The sequence below is a fragment of the Lampetra fluviatilis genome, chromosome 60, assembly GCF_964198595.1.
Source record: "Lampetra fluviatilis chromosome 60, kcLamFluv1.1, whole genome shotgun sequence".
NCBI lineage: Eukaryota > Metazoa > Chordata > Hyperoartia > Petromyzontiformes > Petromyzontidae > Lampetra > Lampetra fluviatilis.
The window spans coordinates 1730702-1752964 of record NC_136334.1 but is presented as its reverse complement, the minus strand read 5'-3'; the positions used below and the strand labels follow the sequence as shown (position 1 = coordinate 1752964).

The 22263-nt window shown below is 53.5% G+C and overlaps 1 protein-coding gene across 2 annotated transcripts in view; it reads left to right on the top strand.

Moving 5' to 3' along the window:
- LOC144950966 (protein Jade-1-like) overlaps nt 1–22263 on the top strand; it is a 136606-nt gene that overhangs the window by 82357 nt on the left and 31986 nt on the right. For both annotated transcript variants that reach the window (XM_078881154.1, XM_078881153.1), the window contains exons 3-4: nt 12726–12783; nt 15203–15288. In XM_078881154.1, coding sequence (XP_078737280.1) covers nt 12732–12783; nt 15203–15288 — 138 coding nt within the window. In that variant the 5' untranslated portion in view covers nt 12726–12731. The remainder of the gene's footprint in view (nt 1–12725; nt 12784–15202; nt 15289–22263) is intronic.

The following is a 22263-nucleotide window of genomic DNA, read 5'->3' as shown; positions in this document are numbered from 1 at the left end:
CGAGTTCGGAATTCCGGCCCCTGGGTTTCGAAGGACGGCGAGCCGTCGGGGACCGCTCACAGTGGACGTGAGTTTACACAGAGGCCCATAGGCTCGCACAGAGACACACAGACATGCACAGAGACACACAGACATGCACAGAGACCCATAGACTCGCACAGAGACCATAGACTCGCACAGAGACACACAGACATGCACAGAGATGCATAGACTCACACAGAGACATATAGACTCGTGCAGAGACTCATAGACTCGCACAGAGACCCATAGACTTGCACTGAGACCATAGACTCACAGAGACCCATAGACTCACACAGAGCCCTATAGACTCACACAGAGACCCATAGACACGCACAGAGACCCATAGACTCACACAGAGACCCATAGACTCACACAGAGACCCATAGACTCGCACAGAAACCCATAGACTTACGCAGAGACCCATAGACTCGCACAGAGACCCATAGACTCGCACAGAGACCCATAGACTCGCACAGAGACCCATAGACTCGCACAGAGACCCATAGACACGCACAGAGACCCATAGACTCGCACAGAAACCCATAGACTCGCACAGACACCCATAGACTTGCACAGAGACCCATAGGCTCGCACAGAGCTCCGCGACCAAAGGGCAGACCTAATGCCAGATGGTGGTGATGATGAGACTGTAAGAGTGTTGTTCTTGGAGGTTGGGTGACCTTGACTGCACTGGCATTCACGTAACTTCAACGCACTGTGACGGGTACAGCCCTTGGTCAATCCGCTGCTGGATGAGGGCCACCCCCACGCCGCGCAGGTCTTGCGGGTTGCCTGACCATACTTCGCCGCGCTGGTCAGTGCGCGTTGGCGAAAGCCGGGAGCCGAGACGCGGGAGCCTGTAGCACCTGTTGTGCACAGCGCTCGCCCATCGAGAGCACTCTCGTCCAGGCTCGAAGCCTGCTTGGCTTCTGATGTCCGACGCGACCGGGCGCATTCCGGGGTGGTTTAGCCACCGCTGTGTGTGTGACTGTGTGTGTGACTGTGTGTGTGCGTGACTGTATGTGTGTGACTGTGTGTGTGTTACGGGGAGTGGTGGCGTAGCGCTTAGCGCGTCGCACTACGAACACGACAACCCGGGTTTGATTCCCGCTCACGGCCAGCACCGGTGACGATTGTCTAAATCGGTCCTGGGCCTCCCCTAGGTCGACTTGGCCTCAAAGGAGTACCTGGTGCGGTGTGTAAACATCGCCACTGGGGAGACAAAGGCGGCCGAGCGTGGTGTTGGCCACCCACCCCCTTGAGTGCCGTGCCGGCCTTCATAGGTGCTCGCTAACAGCACTTGCCCCTACAGTCTGTTAAGGCTATACGGAGGATCTTCTTTTTTTCATGTCAGCGTGAAAACAGCACGGAGATTTTTCCCCACTTGGTTAGTTTTTTTTTGTCTCGAGATCACCGCACCGGCCTTCGCCAGAACGAGTGCCCCATTTGCCGCGAATTGTAATTCGCATCCTGACAAGGGTGATATTTTTACGGCAAGAAGTAACTGTTGCTATTACTGTTATTTAGAGCCCCTTCGCCAATCCACTGCTGGTTAAACGCCTTCCCCGCGCCATGTCGCACGACGTGGGGGTCGTTTAACCGTACCTCTCCGTGCCGGTCAGGACGGTTTTGGCGAAGAAGGGGGTTGCCCATGGCTGATGATTCAGGTTCTCGCTCATGAATGGCCGTTGGCAGTGGCCGGGAAGCAAACTCGACTCTCCAGGGTCACGGGCGCGGCGTTGTTGCTCATCGACGTTGCCACGACGTGCCCACGTCTCGTTTTCCGAACGCCAGGACGCTGCGGCGTTTCTACCACAATCAGAATCAGAAAGGGTTTTATTCGCCATGAAAGTTTGCACAGACAAGGAATTTACTTTGGCAGGAAGGTGCATACATTCATATATGAATCTTAAATCTTAAATAAGTGGTGTACAAGTCTAACTATACTAAAGGTACAAAGTCTAACTAATACTAAGGAGCTAAAGTATGTAAAAATTGAATTAAATAAAATCTAAAATATACAAAAGCGACAGCAATGGACGGCGGGCTGGTAAACGTTGCCCTGGTGACGCATCGCAATCCATCGTGCTGCGGGGGGGGCGGGGGGGGCGGGGCGGGGATTCGATCCGTTATGAGCAAACGCGCGTAACGAGAATCGACAAAAGTGCGCGAAGGGGAAGCGGGGGACAAGACGCACCATCGGGCGGACCTCCTGCTGGCGGACTGATGCCCGTCTTGCGGGCCAAGGCGCCCCGTGTCACCTTGTAGCCACACAGGGACAGCTGCCACGGGGGGGGGGGGGGATGCGAGAGAGGCCCTCACCCCCCCCCGGCATATAGGGCTTTGTGTCGAGAGAAGACGCAATCCATCGTCGTGATTATAATCGCAATCAGATGCAGGCAGAGGAGGAACACTTTGCATTTGAGAACAAGCGCAAATGAGGCACGCAAAACACTGACACCGGAGGACATTACTAACTGAACTAGAACTGTTTTTATTTTCGCAGGGAAGGCCCACTGAGCTTTGTAGCTCTTTTTCAGGCTGCCACAAATGATAGCCCAACGAAGTGGCTTATCGTCGTGTGGAGATTCATAGCAGCCGCATACTCTGAACGTGTGACGTTGATTCTAAATGAGGAGGGAAAAACCGGAGGACTCGGAGAAAAATCCCCGCGACCACGGGGAGAGAGAGAGACACGCAAACTCCAAATATACAGCAGCAGCCATCGTCGGGGTGGGGATCGGACCCACGACTTCCTGCATACCAGGCGAGGTAGTTGACATCTCCTGGCCACTGTGATCATGATGAGAGAGAGAGACACACGAACTCCAAATATACATACAAAGCTTCCAATCTAGATCTAAATATACAGCAGGCGTCAGGGTCGAACCCACGACCTCCTGTACACCAGGCGAGGTAGTTGACACCTCCTAGTCACCGTGGCGCCCGGTGGGCTCGTGCAGGAACACGTTGTCAGGAGGCGGCTCTCCTGTCGAGACTTTACCACGGCGCCAGCCTAGGGAGCGCGTGGCCCCGGAGGAAACACGTCCGCTGCAGAGCTGGAGCGATGAAATCGGCTCGTGTGTGTGTGTGTGCCAGGTGCTGGGTGGAATGTTTCGTTGCTAGACCACGAGAGCGATGGCTACGGCTTGCGGATGCTTTCATCCAGCAGCGGATTTATAATGGTGTACAACAGTGTACAAAAGTACGTGTTGAACTTCTTTTGCACTCTATGTAACCAACCGTGCTTATCGCAGGTGGCGGGGTAAGGAAACTAAACACAAAAAGCAGTTGTAAAGAAATGTGTTTGCAGTCTCGATGATTATTTGAAAGTGCACGGCTCCAGCGGCTTCCTAATATCAGAAGGAAGAGCGTTCCAGACGGCCGCAAAAGCGCATCTGAAAGGGCCGCGCGATGCGGTGACCGCCGTCTTTGTCTGATGGTTAACCAAACGCCGCCGCCGCTGCTGCTGCTGCGAGGATAACGACCGGAGTTTGCGTGGTGGTGGTTTATGCTGCTGGACGAGATCATTGACGTGTTGTGGTTCAAGCGGGGCAGCGAATCGAGAAACTCATCCCGCGAGCGTGGGAATCGATTTATATCGATGAGTCTGCGTTGCACTTGCCAGCGTTTAGACATTTAGAATCAGCGTCACGTGTTTCGAGTATTTGGCTGCTGCTATAAATATCCACGTGGTGATGATGATGATGAGCCACTTCGTTGAGCTGTCGTTTGCGATGGTCACGTCGCTTCTGGCGAAAAGCTACAATAGCTGATCAGTGGGGCCTTTATTTACCAGGTTAAAATAACAAAAATATTTTATTATTTTATGTCGCAGAACTGTAATGGATGGTGACAGCTTTGGAAGCATATTCTTGGTTCTTTCGGTAAGTCACGTAGAAGGGAAATAATAAAAATAAAACAATAAATTCGTTTTATTGTTTTACTTTATTATTTCCCTTCTACGTGACTTTACCGAAAGAACCAAGAATATGAATCCCTGCAGTCACGAAAGCTTTAAATCGAAGCTTGGGGAGCGTTTCTTCCAGCAGTGGATCGCGTTTGAATCTGCGTCGTGCTTATCGCACTGCGTGCTATAAATATCCACGTGGTGATGATGATGGGCCACTTCGTTGAGCTGTCGTTTGTGATGGTAACGTCGCTTCTGACGAACAGCTACAATAGCTGATCAGTGGGGCCTTAGGGGCCGTCCATAAATGACGTCACGCACCTGGGGGGGGGTCAGACATTTGTGACGAGGGGGGGGGGTTTGAGAAATGTGACATCACATCAAAATGTACAGCTTTAAATAAATATAGACAACACGTTCTAGTTAATGAAATCGACTATTTAATAAATGTTTTCTCCTACAACATCAGAGTGCAGCGCCACATTAAATACGCACTACAATGACAATAGTTTAAAGCGATTTGAAGCATGTTTTATATTTTTTTTGGGGGGGTGGGGGGCAGAGCTTTGTGACGTCATATTTGAGGGGGGGGTCTGACTTTTTGTGATGCCGTGTGACGAAGGGGGGGGGTCAAAAATCGTTCAAAATCGCATGACGTCATTTATGGACGGCCCCTTACCTGCTAAGTTTAGTTTTTCCCCAGGAGTTCCACACCTCCCTGTTTAAGATACACTAAACGGTCCTCCTCCTCTGCCTGGTTCTCCAAACCCCTCCACTATAGCAAGAATCACCTTCATTAATGTTCATCAAATATCACGCACCTTCCGAACCGCATTGTTATTATTGCTGCTGCTGCTGCTACTTTTCCCGGCCGTCTGTAAGTCCAAACCGAGGGGCGTTTGGTGGGAGAGCCGGCACGTGTGTTTGTGTCAAGGCCGCCGTGCTTTTTTGTTTCCTTTCCCCGAGCCAAGCGTTATTGAATCTCGCGATCGTTACCCCATTATCTTATCCCGCCGATGTTTACCTGTTTTTTTACCTGCCCATGTGCGTGTTGCCCCCCACCCCCCGCCGCCCGTGGGTGCAATTAACCAACGGCGGAGGAGGTTTTGAGGAAGGCTGCGTTGCGTAGTAGCCCCCGTCCGCTGGGGCCAGAGCGCACTGTGCCCCGCAATGCGCGAGCCTTGGACGTGTTCATCACGACGGACCGCCCATCGTGGAGGGGTCCGCTCTTCGGCTGTAGTACCGTATGGTATAGTACCGCACGTCACGGTATCGTACGGTACTACGTCGTACGGATCTATGTCGTGCGGTACTCTATGTGTGGGTGGTTGTGGTGGGGGATCTCAAAGGAAGTTCTGTGACGTCCGCTTCAGTGGGCTGCTCTCCAACGCAAAGGGCTGCGCCGCTCTGGGGGACTTCTGAGATGATCCGCGGCGCCGATGCAGCATCACATTCGGCGGTAGAATTGGGGCATTTGTTTACGAAAGAATGGTCAAAGTTATTCTTAGTTTAGGGTGCCGAAATATATATGTATATGTATGCGATGTGATACCAAATGTCACCACATGACGGACGATTATCGTGATGATCAGTTTCCCGTACATTTGCGGTGACGTTTCACATTCTTTTGTAGTTTTTTGGGGGGAAAAAGAATGCAAAGATCATTAAGTGGAGTTTACGTCACTTGAAACCTGCCATAAGTCTTCTAATCATGACAATGCCGTGCGTCTATAACCCTGACAATGCTGCCCATTTGCAGACATTACTAAATGTAGTCGGGCAAATGACAAACGCTACGAAAATAACAATAATTTACAGTTCTTTTTTGTCTTTCTAAAAGACATTTCAAGTTGAACTCCGCCTTTCACGCAGAGGTCACAAAGGTCCCAACGCCGCCGTTTGCTCCTCAGGACATTTCGACTTGAGGACATTTCTTTAATGCGTAACGAGTGTAACGAGTAAATAATGTTATTGCGCAGACAACTTAATTCGCCAATGAAGTAAATCTGTCAAAGTAAAAATGAGCAACGATAACCGCGGCGCTACAAATATTTTTAACGATGCGCGGCACAGTGATTGTGGATGTCGTATTTCACGACGACGTAGTATCGTACGCTGTAGTACCGTACGCTGTACCCCAGGACTTAGTACTCTACGATGTATTACCGTACAATCTAGTACGTGTGACGTAGTACATAGATTGCCACACGGTATATTATTGCACGACGTAGTACACCTCATGACGTAGCATCGCATGACGTAGCACCGCATGACGTAGTACATACAGTACCGTACAGTATCGTACCGTACCAACGCCGTGTCACCACGACCCGAGTTAGCTGCTCGCTCGAGGAGTCACCGTGGCCGGCGACAGAAATGATGGAACGGATGAGGAAACGCAAGTCCACTGTATTCCACCCCGCACAGGCACGCGGTCTTCTTGTACGCCGGCCAAATGGGGGCCTCCTGGACGAATGTTTCGTCGCAGCGTTCATTTGGCTCAAGCAAGCGACAGCCTGCGCTGGATTTTGACCCTCTGGGTGTCATCAGCAGGGAGGGGGTCATGCTTGTTAAACAAATATCAGATGTTAGAACCGTGGGTGGGTGGGGGGAACTGCCCTTTTCATCCCATGCTGTGCCCGTCAGCACAAAAACAATAATTAATAGTTAAAAACAACTTTTTTTTTAAACGCGCTTTAATGAAATGTACAGTACTAGTAATGGCAGAACTCCACGACTCCAGGAAGTGGCCCCAAAGTTTGCCACAACGTAAGGGACCGTGGGCAATTACAGCCAACGTCAGTTGACCGTGGACAATTAGACCCAAGCCGAAACATAACATATAAAAAAATGATGTTTACAAATATTAAATTTTTATTTTTAATGATAGAATATAGTATTGTCATCAGTATGACATAAGTATATCAAGTTTGCAGTCGATGCCACATTGGGAAGTGGGTTAAAATGTAGTTACAAGATTTGAGGATACGACAACAGGAGAGACAGAGTAAGTTAATACAAAGCGTGTCGTCACAATAAAAACTTTCACGTGTACGGCGATTGCTCAATCCACTGCTGGATGAGAGCCCTCTCACCGCGCCAGCTTGCCGAATGCACGGAGCGTAGGCCCGGGAGCATAGAAGTACCGTACCACAATGGATTTGTGCTGTACAAGCCCTCTGCTGCACACCATGTCACCCCCACGAGTTATGTGGCAATCTGTGCGCGTGTGTGCAGCACCCCGCGCTACGAACCCGGCGATCTGAGTTCGATTCCCGCTCACGGCCGGCACCAGTGACGGTTATCCGAACCGGTTCTGGGCCTCCCCTAGGTACACTGAGCCTCAAATGAGTACATGGTGCGTGGTGTAAACATCACCACTAGAAAGACAAAGGCGGTCGGGCGTGGTGCTGGTCACACATTGTGTGCCATTCCGTCCTCCAGAGGTGCTCGCTAACATCACTTGCACCAAACGGTATGTTGAGGCTACACGGGGGATCTTTGTCAGATTCTGAGATCGCATGAGGCGGGGGGCCACTTCCAGTGACCGGCAAAGTCAAACAAAAACAACGCTCCGTGAAGACTCGATCTGCCATTGCGTGGAGCGGCCGTGAGCGTTGTGGATGTTTCGCGTTGCGTAAGAAGTGGCCACTCAAGATTCAACGACGCCGTGGCCGGCAGTTTTGGTTTGTGGGGCGTCTGGCGTCGATGGCACCTCAAGGGGGGGGGGGGGGGTAGCTGTCCAGTCGAAGGGGCTGGCGCTCTCGGCGGCACTTGTCGGAGGGATTTTATTTGTCGATCCGTTTTCTCTCTCGTCTTTCAGTTCTTTTCAGTTTTTTCAGTTTAATGTGTGAGGTAATAACCCTGTGAGCCATGCGGCTCTTGACGCGGGAGCAACCGCAACAAAACAAAAACGTGAACAAGAAACATCTTAAAGTGACTACACGCAAAAGAAAAATCCAGGAAAAACGGCAAAGCCTTCCAGAAAGAACCACCGCGTTTCAACGCTGGGTGCAAGAATCCCGGTGGGATGCCAAACGCCTCGGCTTGGTTGGGACATTCCAATTATTTTTCGTAATTTTCGGGCCCCATCAGAATCTTTATTTAGACTGCAGGAGGAGGAATCTGATGAGCTCTGCAGCTCTTCTTAGCAAAGATGTCCAGCCAATGCGGCGTAGAGGGCGCGGCTACCTGGTCAGTGGGCGGGGCTACCTGGTCAATGGGCGGGGCTACCTGGTCAGTGGGCGGGGCTACCTGGTCAGTGGGCGGGGCTACCTGGTCAGTGGGCGGGGCTACCTGGTCAGTGGGCGGGTCTACTTGGTTAGTAGGAGGGGCTCCCTGGTCAGTGGGCGGAGCTACCTGGTCAGTGGGCGGGTCTACCTGGTCAGTGGGCGGGTCTACCTGGTTAGTGGGCGGGTCTACCTGGTTAGTGGGCGGGTCTACCTGGTCAGTGGGCGGGGCTACCTGGTCATTGGGAGGGGCTACCTGGTCAGTGGGCGGAGCTGATGGAGGGAGGAGCATCTCATTGTGTCCTTGCTAATCCCGTCAGCAAGGTGGTGGCGGTGGTGACTTGACATTCGGTCATCGGCAGAGGAGGATTGGAAAGTGAAGAGCCTGTGGACTTGAATGAGGGGATTACAACGGCAGTGCAGAGAGGCAAAGGGAGGCAATTCCAGACTGCATGGGCAGCATTAGCTTCCAGCAAAATACAGGATCGAATTTAAAGTGATTGGCTTGGCCTTTAAGGCCCCTCGAAAGGGTTTAAGTAGCTCGTTTGTATCTCGGAGATCAGCTGAAACCGTATGGAACTGAAACTATTTTTTATTTCTAATCTCGATTTGAAGCTTTCGTGACTGCAGGGATCTTTGGTTCTTTCGGTAAAGTCACGTGGGTAGGAAATGAAATAAATCACGACGTTTCGGGCACAACACAAGCGTCTATCGTGCTCTCCCACCTGATGATGGACGCTTGTGTTGCGCCCGAAACGTCGTGATTTATTATTATTTTATACTCTACGTGACTTTACCGAAAGAACCTGTCTTTGAGTTGTGCGCCTTTTGGCGTCATCTGGTCCAACACCATGTGAGACTAGACTCTAAGGTAAGCTGTCTCGGGTGTTGACCAATCAATTTCAAGGACAGTGCATACATTATCAGAGTTGTGTTTTTTTTGCATTCCGACTGCAAGTATTGTGGTCAATGCAAACATGACTCCTTGTAAAAAAAGATGTTAGTTTTGTTGCCAGATAAAAGGGTAAAAAAACAATTATCAACCAAACAGTATTTTATTTTTACTTTACCAGTTAAGGCCCACTGAGCGATGTAGTTCTTTTTTTAATTAAAGCGACCTGGCTGTCAAAAATGACAGCTCAACGAAGTGCCTTATCACGTGGACACACACAGAAGGCAAATATTCGAATCGCACGTTTGTAAATATGGAGGGGAAAACCGGATGATCCGGAGAAAAATCCACACGACCACGGGAGAGAGAGACCCTGACAGGCTTCAAGAGTCGGGATTGAACCCACGTCCTCCTGTATACGAGGGGAGATAGTTAACATCCGTGATGATGATGAGAGATACTGCAAAATCCAAATATACAGCAGGCGTCAGGGGTGGGATCAAACCATCGACTTGCTGTATACCGGGCTAAGTAGTTAACATCTCCTAGCCACCGTCATGATGATGAGAGATGCTGCAAAATCCAAATACTCAGCAGGTGTCAGGGTCAGGATGATGAGAGAGAGAGCGACACGCAGACTCCGCTGTTTACTCCTCGTTCACAGCCCTATGTGAGTGGTGGACGCCGCGTGGTGGTGGGGGTGAGTCCACCCATGGAACAACCGCTGTAGACTTCTCCGCTAAGTGGTTATTCGTTTATCAACCCCTCGGTGAGAGGTGATGATCGGCTGGGTCACCTCCAGTTATGGCGTTGCATATTGCGTCCTTGAGTTGTGAAGCTGCCCGTTCTTCTTCTGAGCCGCTTGTGATGGGATGTTCGCCGTTTTACGAGATCCACTGAGTATTGATTGACAGGTTGTTTTTATTTTATTCGCACATTTATTTGCGCAAGGTATTGGGGGAGGCGGGGGGTTTAATGCGCTCCTTGCCGTACCGTCGAACGTTACCGACCGCGATAACCATTCATGTCAGCATACCGTACACGAGGCCTTCATATCTCATCACTTCGTATCTAACCCCCGCGCGTGTTTCTGAACGTGCACTAGTACGGGTAGGAACCTCCTGGTTACACCAGCCCACAGGGGATTATTGTGTCCGTCGTGCAGGGAGGGGCTGGGTGGGGAGGGAGGGGCTGGGTGGGGAGGGTGGGGCTGGGTGGGGAGGGTGGGGAGGGGCTGGGTGGGGAGGGTGGGGAGGGACTGGTCACCCCTTGGTGCCATAAAACTCAACGTTTAAACTACTCACGCCGACTTGTGCCCGCCCTCACAGTCGCCCATATTTGCGGAATACACCACGCCGCTGTTGACCTTGGCCATTGACCGAGCAACCCAACGTTCCTACCAGCTCCCTCCGCAGGAATTAGTGGAGACTTGGGTGCCGCCCTCTGCGTGTGGGAGTTCTCTCTGTGCACGTGGTGGGGGGGGGTCACACGCCTCCAGCTTCCCGCCGTAGCCGTGTGACCTTGGTGTTGGCCAAACGATCCCCTGTGGTGCTGAGACGTGCCCCCCCTTACTGCCAAAGTGTGGCAGCATCCTCCTGACTCGAGATTTAGAGACTGGGTCGTGAGGCTTTCCTGGGGACAGCAAGTCCGCCGGTTAACGTTTTGGTTTTTTTTTATCCGACAACTACCATTCACTTATAAGTTGTAAATAATAAGTTAAAACAAATGTCACCTGGTCAGCATGTGTTTCTCCACTGCCCAAAGACAGAAAACGTAGAATATTATACAAAACCAGTTGAGGTCTAAACCACTCGGCGATGTGCGTCACCGATTGGCCGAGGGGCGCGGCTCAGCCCCCCACTCACGAGCGCTCGGATTGGCTGAAATCGGTGCACCCCACGTGCGCATGTGACGTAAACACGTGACCGTTACATAAAAACGTCAACGTCACTCGAAACCGTGGGGGTGCTCTTGGGAGGCGAAACGTTCACCGCAAAAGTCGTGAACCCGATGTGGCCGTTAACCGAGGGGCCGCTGTGCCCTACACCCATAACCACTCTACACCCATCACCACTCTACACCCATAACCACTCTACACCCATAACCACTCTACACCCATCACCACTCTACATCCATCACCACTCTACACCCATTACCACTCTACACCCATAACCACTCTACACCCATAACCACTCTACACCCATAACCACCCTACACCCATAACCACTCTATACCCATCACCACTCTTCACCCATAACCACCCTGCGGCACCTCCACAACCGTCGGTCTTCTTGCCACGCCGAAGGCTTCTCGTGAGACACGGGCATCATCCCCACGGAGGACATTTCCATGACTCCCGCGCGATTGTGCTGACGCCGCTCACGTCAATTGATGCCAACGTGAGGGAAGCTGCGATGGATCTGATGAACTGAGATTCGATTCCCCGGTCGCGCGCACACGCACGCACCTATGTGGATGGACAGCAAACGAACGACAAAGAGCAGTTCTAAAGAAATGGGTTTTCAATTTAGTATGGTGTAGTGTATAGCGTATTGTATATCGTTTGTAGTGTAGTGTATAGTAGTGTATAGCGGAGTGCGTGTAGTGTATAGTGTAGTCTATAGCGTAGTGTGTATAGTGTAATGTATAGTAGTGTCGTGTATGGTAGTGTATAGTGTAGTGTATAGTAGTGTATAGTGTAGTGTATAGTAGTGTAGTAGTGTTTCGTGTAGTTTTTAGTGTATTGTAGTGTATAGTGTAGTGTATAGCGTAGTGTATAGTAGTGTAGTGTATAGTGTAGTGTGTGTAGTGTAGTGTATAGTAGTGTATAGTGTAGTTTTTAGTGTATAGTAGTGTATAGTGTAGTATATAGCGTAGTGTATAGTAGTGTAGTGTATAGTGTAGTGTAGTATGTACGTTCAACTTCCTTCGCACCGTCTCTACCCAACCGTGCTGATGGGAGGTGTGGGGGTAAGGACAACAAACTGGACACCAGACCAGTTATGAGTGATATCTGCCGGTTCTCGGGCCCCGCGAAGTTCAACATACAGACACCAGCGTGCGCTGACTGACCAGCTTAGTGAAGTATGGTCACACAACCCCCTTTACCGATACGGCTTGGAGAGGCTTTTGCCCAGCAGTATACACAGAGGCAAAGAACCCCTCTAACGTGTTAACAGACTGCTGGGGAAAGTGCTGTTAGCGAGCAGCACCTATGAAGGCCGGCACGGCACACCAGGTGGTGGGTGACCAGCACCACGCCCGGCCGCCTTTGTCTCCCCAGTGGCGATGTTTACACACCGCACCAACTACTCATCTGAGGCTGAGTCGACCTAGCGGAGGCCCAGGACTGGTTCGGATAATCGCCACCCGTGTCGGCCGTGAGCGGGAGTCGAAATGGGGTCGCCGGGTTCATAGCGCAGCGCGTTAACCGCTACGCGACCTTCACCCCACTCAGCCCTGTCCACACACACGCAGCGTACTTGTGTGCACCGGCCCTGGTGCGGTCGTGATGATCAATGTCACCGGTGACGCCGAGCGGCGACTTGTGGGACACTTCTGCGCACTTTGGTTTTCCCTAACAACCTCTTGTGTGTGTGTGTGTGTGCGTGTGTGTGTGTGTGCGTGTGTGCGTGTGTGTGCGTGTGTGCGTGCGTTTGTCTGCGATGCGCAGACCAGGATGAAGAGGGGCAGCTACTCGAGCTGTAGTGAAGACTCCGACTACAAACCCGGTAAAAAGAAACACACACGAAGATCAACATGCACCTGATAGACCTTCTCCTCCCGACTGTCGGGACAAGCGCCGTTAGCAAGCACCTGTCCAGGCCGACGTGGCACACGAGGAGCGTGGGCGGCCCAGCGCCACGCTCGGCCACCTTTGTCTCCCCAGCGCCGATGTTTATGAGACCGCACCGGGGTGTTCATGAGGCCGAGTCGAACACCGGGAGAGGCCCGGGACCGGTTCAGTTTTCGTCACCGATGTTGGGAATCGAACTCGGGTCGCCGGGTTCGTGGCGCAGTGCGCCAACTGCTTCCCTCCCCCCCCACCTCCCCCATCCCCAGTGTCATGCCCGGCACATGTATGTGCATACACACGTATGTGCATACACACGTATTGCAGACACACGTATGTACAGACACACGTATGTGCAGACACGTGTATGTGGAGACACGTGTATGTGCAGACACATGTATGTGCATACACACAACAAGCCATGCAAGACGCAGGCCCCCCATTTAACCTTCGCCCTGGGTAGCGATTGAATGGGCGAGTGACCGGCACGTGATACAGTGCATAGAAACTAAAACGAAACAATTTTTTTTACTTTGGTAAAGTCACGTGGTTAGAAATCAAATAAAACAAATCACGGCGTTTCGATCGCAACACAAGCGGTCGTAATCAGGCCTCATCAGGCCTGTTTGAAACGTCGTGATTTGTTTGATTTTATTTTATTTCTACCCACGTGACTTTACCGAAAGAACCAAAGAGTATGGATTCCTGCAGTCATGAAAGCTTCAAATCGAGACTGTTTTGTTATTTTGCCAGGCAAGGCCCACCGAACTTTGCAGCTTTATTTCAGAAGCGGACCTGGCCACAAATTCTAGCTCAACGGGTGGCGGCTGATCATCATCATCACGTGGACATTTCTAGCAGCCGAATGCTCTGAACGCGCGGCGACGTTGATTCTAAACGTGGAGGGAAAAACCGGAGGGTCCGGAGAAAAATCCACGCGACCACGGGGAGAGAGAGAGACACGCAAACTACAAATATACAGCTGGCGTCAGGGTCGGGATCGAACCCACGGCCTCCTGTGTACCACGCGAGGTGGTTAGCATCTCGCCCACTGTGGCGAGATGCTGTACTGCACCGCGCTCCGACGTCCATGCTCCCCGCCTTCGCCAACCCGCGCCGACCAACGCGGGCGGAGGATGCTCAAATGTAACTTGCCCCGACCCGCACGCTTGCCGCTGTGGGGGGGGGGGGGGAGGCCCTCTCCCCCGCGAGTGAATCGGCACGTGAGGCCGCACGCGCGCGTGTCGCAAGGGTGGCTGTCCAGTGCCGATGATAGTCACGGATTCACCACACCGGCGTTGCTCACTTCAGGCCGAGGTTCGCCCAGGGGACGCGGAAACCCTTCATTGATTGCAACACGTCGGAGGCCCTGGCCGCCAATGTTATCGTGATTCACGTATCGATTATTTCGGGGTCACGGTTTGCTGCGTGAGTGCAATGCCGTGCGCGCTTGTGTGTGTGTGTCGGTGTGTGTGTGTCTGTGTGTGTGTGTCTGTGTTTGTGTCTGTGTGATTGTGTGTGTGTGGTGCGTGTGTGTCTGTGTGTGTGTGTCTGTGTGTGTGTGTCTGTGTAACTGTGTGTGTGGTGTGTGTGTGTCTGTGTGTGTGTCTGTGTGTGTGTCTGTGTGTGTCGTGGGGAGCGTTAGTGTAGCGGTTAGCACGTTACGCTACGAACCCGGCGACCCGAGTTCGATTCCTGCTCACGGCCGACACCGTTGGCAAATATCTGAACCGGTCCTGGGCATCATTTAGGTTGATTTAGCCTCAAATGAGTACCTGGTGTGGTGTGTAAACATCGCCACTGGGGAGACAAAGATGGTCGGGCGTGGTGCTGGCCACCCATCAACTCTCGTGCCGTTCCGGCCTTTATAGGTGCTCGCTAACAGCACTTGCCCCTACAGTCTGTTCAGGCTATATTAGGGATCTTTGTCTTTGTTGTTTTGTCGTACCCATTCCACCGCCCGCCGGCCTCATGAACACAGTTGTGATGTGAACGCGCGCCGATTTATTATGATTGCTTGAGCACCGCCACCGCTGTGCGGGAGGAGCGATCCAAACGCGCTCAATGATCCAGGTACCAACGTTTCAACGGTAAGTTACAATCGTCGGCATCATCATCATCATTGGGAAATTGCCTGATGATGCAACCAGCACGCCCGGCGCGTGTGGATCGTCAATGCAGCGGTGTGCGCGGGGCCCACACATACATCGGCGCGTTCATTTACCGGACAATTTCATTTGTTTTCCCCGTGTCCGGTGGAAGTAGGGCGTCCGACACACACACACGCGTGCACGCACAGCAGCGTCGATCCGTCATTGATTCGTTTCCCCCTTTGTGCGCCGCTGCCCGGTTGGCAGGAGGGAAGAGGCAGTGGCGGAAGATCGGCAGACCCGGACGTCCGAGTCTGCCGACCGTGACCAAGCCACATGGCCGGCCAGATGAGGTGAGTGAACCCGGTTCAACCCCCGGTCCCTGAAGCCTTTTGCTACCTCCTCTGCCCCGGTCTGTCACCCGTCGCTTGAGACCCTCTGCTGCTCTGCAGACTGGCAGCGACCCTCTGGATCTCATCAGCTGCGGTCGGCCTTATGGAATGTGTGCGTGTTGACCTCGCCACGCCCCTAGTGCACAAAGCTTGGCAGGAGCTGCCTGAAAAGGAGTCGTCGGTACTACGTTCAACTTCTTTTGCGCCGTACGTAGCTAACCGTGCTAATCGGAGGTCTGGGGGGATTTTATTTTTCGATTTAAATCTTTCGTGACTGCAGGGATTCATATTATTGGTTCGTTCGGTAAAGTCACGTAGAAGGGAAATATAAAACATAATACAAATTCTCACGACGTTTCGGCCACAACGCAAGCAGCCGTCCTGCTTGCGTTGTGGTCTGGGGGGAGTTCGCGTGATGGTGGTTTGTGCTCGCCACTAGGGAGACAAAGGCGGTTGGGCGTGGTGCTGGCCACCCACCCACTCTCGTGCTGTTCCGGCCTTCACAGGTGCTCGCTTAACAGCACTTGCCCCTACAGTTTGTTCAGGCTATATTGGGGATCTTTGTCGTGTGATGGTGGTTTATGCTCCTTGACTAGATCAGCGAACTACCGCGGTTGATTTGCAGCAAGCGCTTTGTGTGCGTAATGAGGGCGACCTTATTCGCGCGTCCGTTTGGAAGCCAATGCTACTCGACGGGCACCGGACGGACGCGGCGTCGGATCTTGCAGCAGTGCCTGTCGCGGCACGTGCCGGAGAGTTTCGTGCACGTAGCGGCGTGGTGATGTTTTTATTCGGCAGAATTCTCATTGGCTTTCTGGGTGTTATTGGCAGGAGCACTCCTCCTAACTCGGCGCAGGAGTGCCGAGTCTTTGTGGAGATTTATTATTCTGTAATAATTAACTGCTGCTGCTGCCGCCGCGTAATATTCCGTGATGGCATTCGTTGGGGAAAGCCCCGCGGTCTGACGGAACGCAACATTCAAGTCGAGTTCCCGCAAAAGGTCGAGGCGTGTGGAGCGAAACGTCGGAGGCAACGTTGTCGAACGACGCGGCGGCGGCGGCGGCAACGTGACCCGAAAACCTGCGCGAAGATCAAATGTCGTTTATTTATTTTTCCAGCCACTTGATGAATGTGCGTCATATTTGCCGCGATGTTAATTCCCCCTTGGTGACCGCAGCGAGGGAGTTGCTGTTGCCATGTGTGGGGGGAGGCATTTGGGGGGGGGGGCGGCGAGGGGGGGCGGCGTGGGGGGGGAGGTTGTTGTATTTTCTCCGTATCCTGACACCGGCGGCGGCGGCGGCGTCGGCATCGGCGCTGTTGTTGTGAAACGGGAAAAAAACACCGCACCTGCAACCGGGCCGAGTGTGCGTCACCGCCCGGCCGGTGACCAGGCGACTCCAGCGCTCGCGACGGAGTCGCCACCTTTCCTCACCACGTGTTAACATGCGACGCGGCGACGACCACGACACCAGCAGCGGCAACAACAACGGCGCTCGGAATAAGCGGGAACTGCGCCGCGTGGCGAGAGCGAATGGTGGCCTCTACGCGGAGGGAGACGGGAGCCGTTGAATCCGCGTGGCGGCTCGGGGTAGGCCGCCATCCAGCAGCGGAGAGAAGCGCCGTGGCCGCTGGCGGAGACGTCGAATGCCCAAATACGGGGAATGTGGCAGGCGCGATGTAACTCTGCGGGCGGGGCGGGGGGGGGGCGGAACGTCACCAGTAGACGGGGACACGGTGCGGGAACGCGCAGGACGGGGGGACATCCCGTTCGTTCGTCAGCCCCGTGAGCGGCCGCGACGGTCTCTCCGCTGCTGGATGGCGACGGCCTCCCCCGAGGCGTCGCCGCCTCTCGTGATCCTGTCGCGGTCGACCTGGCGCCTGCAACGCCAAACCGATTCGATCGCTCCGTCTCCGTGCGGCAGATGCTTTCCAGCTAAAGCACACGCACGCGCAAAAAAATAAATCCCTCTATATCCAGAATGAAGAGTTTTTTTGTGGGTTACATTGCGAAAATACAAACCCCAGGCCCCAACTGGACATCTGTGAAAACGAGTTTTGAAGCTCATCGGATTCCTCGCAGTACAAATAAATACAGCCTGACTCTGTTGACTCTTCATTTTATTTTCTACTCTACGTGACTTTACCGAAATAACCAAAGAGTTGATTCCCCTGTGTTCCCGTGACTCTCTGGCTTCTGGCAGTAAGCTTCAGTAGCTTGATGCCAGCGTCGGGGTCTGCTGCTGCTACTACTGCTGCTGCTACTGCTGCTGCTACTACTGCTGCTGCTGCTGCAGTTGCTGCTGCTGCTACTACTGCTGCTGCTGCTACTGATGCTGCTGCTACTACTGCTGCTGCTGCTGCTACTACTGCTGCTGCTGCTACTGCTGCTGCTGCTACTGCTGCTGCTGCTACTACTGCTGCTGCTGCAGTTGCTGCTGCTGCTGCAGCTGCTGCTGGCCACGACGAGAGGGCTTCATCAGCGTCGTCTCTAGAGAGAGAGAGAGTTCGTGTCGCTGTTCCTCCTCCTCCTCCTGCTCGGATGAAGGAGCGCAGGCCACGGTGGGTCCATGGCTTGGGTCCGCGTAGCCGTACAGACTGCGGGTGAGCGCCTACGAGGGGGCGGTGGAGCTCGCACCGTGCTCGGCCACCTTTGTCTCCCTAGCAGGGGCCCAAAGCCGGTGCGGATATTCTCCACCGATGGAGCTCCACTCCGTCGACAAAGATCCCCCGTGTAGCCTTAACAGACTGTCGGGGCAAGTGCTGTTAGCGAGCACCTATGAAGGCCGGCACGGCACACGAGGGGGTGGGTGGCCAACACCACGCCCGGCCGCCTTTGTCTCCCCGGTGACAATGTTTACACACTGCACCAGGTACTCATTTGAGGCTGAGTCGACCTAGGGGAGGCCCAGGACCGGCTCAGACAATCGTCACTGATGTTGGCCGTGAGCGGGAATCGAACCCGGGTCGCCGGGTTCGTAGCGCGGCGTAGCGCTAACCGCTGACCTACCGCTCCCCATAATACACGACGCACAGCCGCACACACGCGCACGCCGGGGGGGGCGCGTGAGGTCGGCCCACCACCGCCGCTCTCTGAGGTGAGCGGGAGTCAGGCGGAGGTCGCGGCTATAATTGGGGCGCACGTTGCAACCTTAGCCGGAGGCGGCGGGAACAGGCGGCGTCTGGGCCACGCCGCGGGGGACGTGGAGAGGGCCCCCCCCGCGTCACGCGCGGCTCCCGCGAGTGGCGCAGCGCGCGTCACGGGTCGCGCGTCACGGGTCGTGCGTAAGCGGCCGTCCCCCCCCGGCTCCTCGGCCGTGGCTCACTCCAATGGGGCCGGCTCCGTCGGGGGTTGACGCGAATCGCTCGCTGGGCGTGATGGCGGGCGGGTGATGGTTGGGGTGGGGGGTGGTGAGCGAATGAGTGTGAGAGTGTGCGTCGCTTTACGTGCGTGTGTGCGTGTGCTCGCTAACGGCACTTGCTCCTACAGTCTGTTAAGGCTATACGGGGGATCTTTTGTCTTTGTGGGGAGAGGTGGGTGTAGTGGTCAGCATGCTGCGCTACGAACTCGGTGACGATAATTCGATTCCCGCTCGCGGCCAACACCAGCGACGATTATCCGAACTGATCCTGGGTCTCCCCTAGGTGAACTCAGCCTCAAATGAGTATCTGGTGCGGTGTGTAAACATCGCCACTGGGGAGACAAAGGCGGTCAGGCGTGGTGCTGGCCACCCACCCCCTCGTGTGCCGTGCCGGCCTTCATAGGTGCTCGCTAACAGCACTTGCCCCTACAGTCTGTTAAGGCTACACGGAGGATCTTTGTGTTTGTTGTATGGGGCGCAGTAGTGTAGAGGTTCGTAGCGTTCGATTCCCGCTCACGACCAATAACAGTGACAGCGAATATTTGAGCTTGTCCCGGGCCTCTCCTTGGTCGACTCATCCGTAAACTGCTGCATTGGGGAGACAAAGGTGGCCGGGTGTGGTGCTGGTCCACCCACCCCCTCGTGCGCCGCGCTGTCCTTAATAGGTGCTCACTAACAGCACTTGCCCCAACAGCCTGCTGTAGGCTGTATGGGGGATCTTTGTCTTTGGAGGATAAGAGAGTATACAAAGCAGACCTCCGATCGTTGTCGCCCCGCGTGTCAATTCAAATTAGGTTTGAGTCCATCACCCCAGCGGCGATCCCACAGCTGTCAACCCCTTATCAGTGCCCCTACATTACTACAGACCAATTCAGACCTTATTGGTCACCCCGTGCCCCTGATAAATCTCGACCTGAAAACTCAATTTCCCCGTACAAGAATACGGGGTAAACCGTGATGGTTTGCCAGGTATGGTATAGTGTAGTGTGTAGTGTTTAGTAATGTAGTGTAGTGTATAGTGTAGTGTATAGTGTAGTGTATAGTGTAGTGTATAGTAATGTAGTGAAGTGTATAGTGGTGTATAGTGTAGTGTATAGTAGTGTATAGTGTAGTGTATAGTAATGTAGTGTAGTGTATAGTAGTGTATAGTGTAGTGTATAGCATACCTGTCAACCCCTTATCAGTGCCTCTACATTATTACAGACCAATTCAACCTCGTCGGTCACCCCGTGCCCCTTCTAAATCTCAACGTTCATCCTACAAATCCCGTATTGAAACGGCCGCACGCCGTATGGACCTGAAAACTCAATTTCCCCGTACAAGAAGAACACGTGGTAAACCGTGATGGGTTGACAGCGCTATGCTTTCCAGACCGACATTATTGAGCAGCCGTTTATTATTCAAGCAAACTGGAGCGAGTCATCGAGAGTTGGGCGCGTCGCGTGTTGGGGAGTGGCCGTGTCACAGCGCTGCCGCCTTTGAAAGGCGGATCTGAAACACGGCAGGACCAGTACTTCGACCGTGGCTGATCATTACTTAAATGCGGCTGGCTCACGTGAAATTGATTTCTCTAAGACGATTGTACTTGGCAAGCCGACTTGCTATCAACAAAGATTCGTTCACGAAGCCATCCATATATACAGACACAGACGCAATTTCAACCGAGACGACGGTTTTAAAGTCGGCAATCATTGGAAAGATGTCATCAACCACTTTTTGGGTCATGACTTGATTTGTGTTTTCTTGTCCACCTCCACCGTCAGCAGTGTAGGTATGTGGAGCGAGGTGCAATGCTTTGATTGGTGTAGACCTACTGCCGTGTCAGAGCCCTCCCCCACATTAACATTAGCTGCCCCGCCCATCTCTAACCTTTATAAGCAGCTTGCCCTCAGAGGCTAACCTCCCAGTTCCTGATGACGACCGCTTGTGTTGCGATGGAAACGTCGTGATATTTGTATTATTTTTATTCACTTTATTTGTATTATTTTATTGTTATTATATTTCTATCTACGTGACTTTACCAAAAGAACCATAGAATATGAATTCCTGCAGTCACAAAAGTTTTAAGTAGAAATTTCTTCGCCTGGTATGCAGGAGGTCGTGGGTTCGATTCCAACCCTGACGATGCCTGCTGCTGTATATTTGGAGTTTGCGTGTCTCTCTCTCTCCCATCATCATCACAGTGGCTAGGAGATGTTAACTACCTCGCCTGGTATGGAGGAGGTCGTGGGTTCGATTCCAACCCTGACCGATACCTGCTGCTGTATATTTGGAGTTTGCGTGTCTCTCTCTCTCCCCATGGTCGTGTGGATTTTTCTCCGGGTCCTCCAGTTTTTTCCCTCCACATTTACCAACGTGTCCATTCGAATATTTGTCTGTCATCAATTTCCACGTGGCGACGATACGCCGCTGCTGTTGAGTTTAACACGTCACGCTATAATTTTGTGGCCATGGCCCTTCTGGAGAAAAGATGCACAGATCGGTGGGCCTTACCTGGTGGAAATATAAAAGATAGTTTTGTTCGACTTTTGTCCACATCTGAGCGAGCGGTTGCTCACCGAGCAAGCTGATCGGCGTCGTTTAGGGACGAGTAACGACCGACCGCGTGCACGCGATGGGAAATCCGTCGCCGCAAAGATCCCTGGGTGGGGACGCGTCACGGCCGAGTGCGTTCCTCACCCCCATCACCCCCTCCCCCCCCCGCGGTGTGACCGCAAAGCGCTCGCTGCGACGGGTTTTTGCGGAGCCGTCTGACGCGCACTGCGAGCGATTCGGTCGTCCGCCCCGCCGAGTTTCTGCGCAAGGGGCCGCTCCGGCAGGAGGGTGCTGCTCGTCGAGACCCCCGTGGCGTCGTCGATTCCCGCCGCCCGCCCCACGTGCCCCAGCCAGGTGCTCTGCCGAGCGCGCGCCAGGCAGCCTCTCGGGAGAAGAAAATAAAATATTTGGTGGGCACGCGCGAACGGGGCCTTTGACGTTCCCGTGCCAAATTCCGAGCGCCTCGAGCGCGCGGATGACTGATGCGTTTTCTGGGAGCCGTCTGGTAGCCATTGAAAAGCAAGCGAGAGAACGAAATTCATAAAATTCGGCCAAAAATCCGTTGACAACCGGCATTCGCGACGACGCAGAGAGGGGTTCTGGGTTTGTTTATTTTGTTTAAGCGATCCATGTTGCCATTTCTGAAGCGCGCCGGCCGGCGGGTGGGTGGGCGGGCGCGGGGGGGCTCCCTTGGCCTTTTTTCATCAGTCGATATCGTCACCGCCGGCCACATATGGACGCATCGCCGGCCACGTATCGACGCACCGCTGCACGAAGACCGCTCCGCGTTGTCGACGTGTCTCTGTCTCTCTGCCGCGCTCAGCGGCGCAACAAACCGCCTGGAACCGTCGCGCAACGAGACGGCCCGGTCCCTCTTCTGTCTGCCACCCTCGCTGTTCTCCTCGCTCTGTGGAACTCCTTCCAGCGGTGGGGTGATGTTAATTACCTCGCCCTGGTATACAGGAGGTCGTGGGTTCGATCCTGATCCTGACCCTGACGCCTGCCTGCTGTATATTTCGAGTCTGCGTGTCTCTCTCTCTCA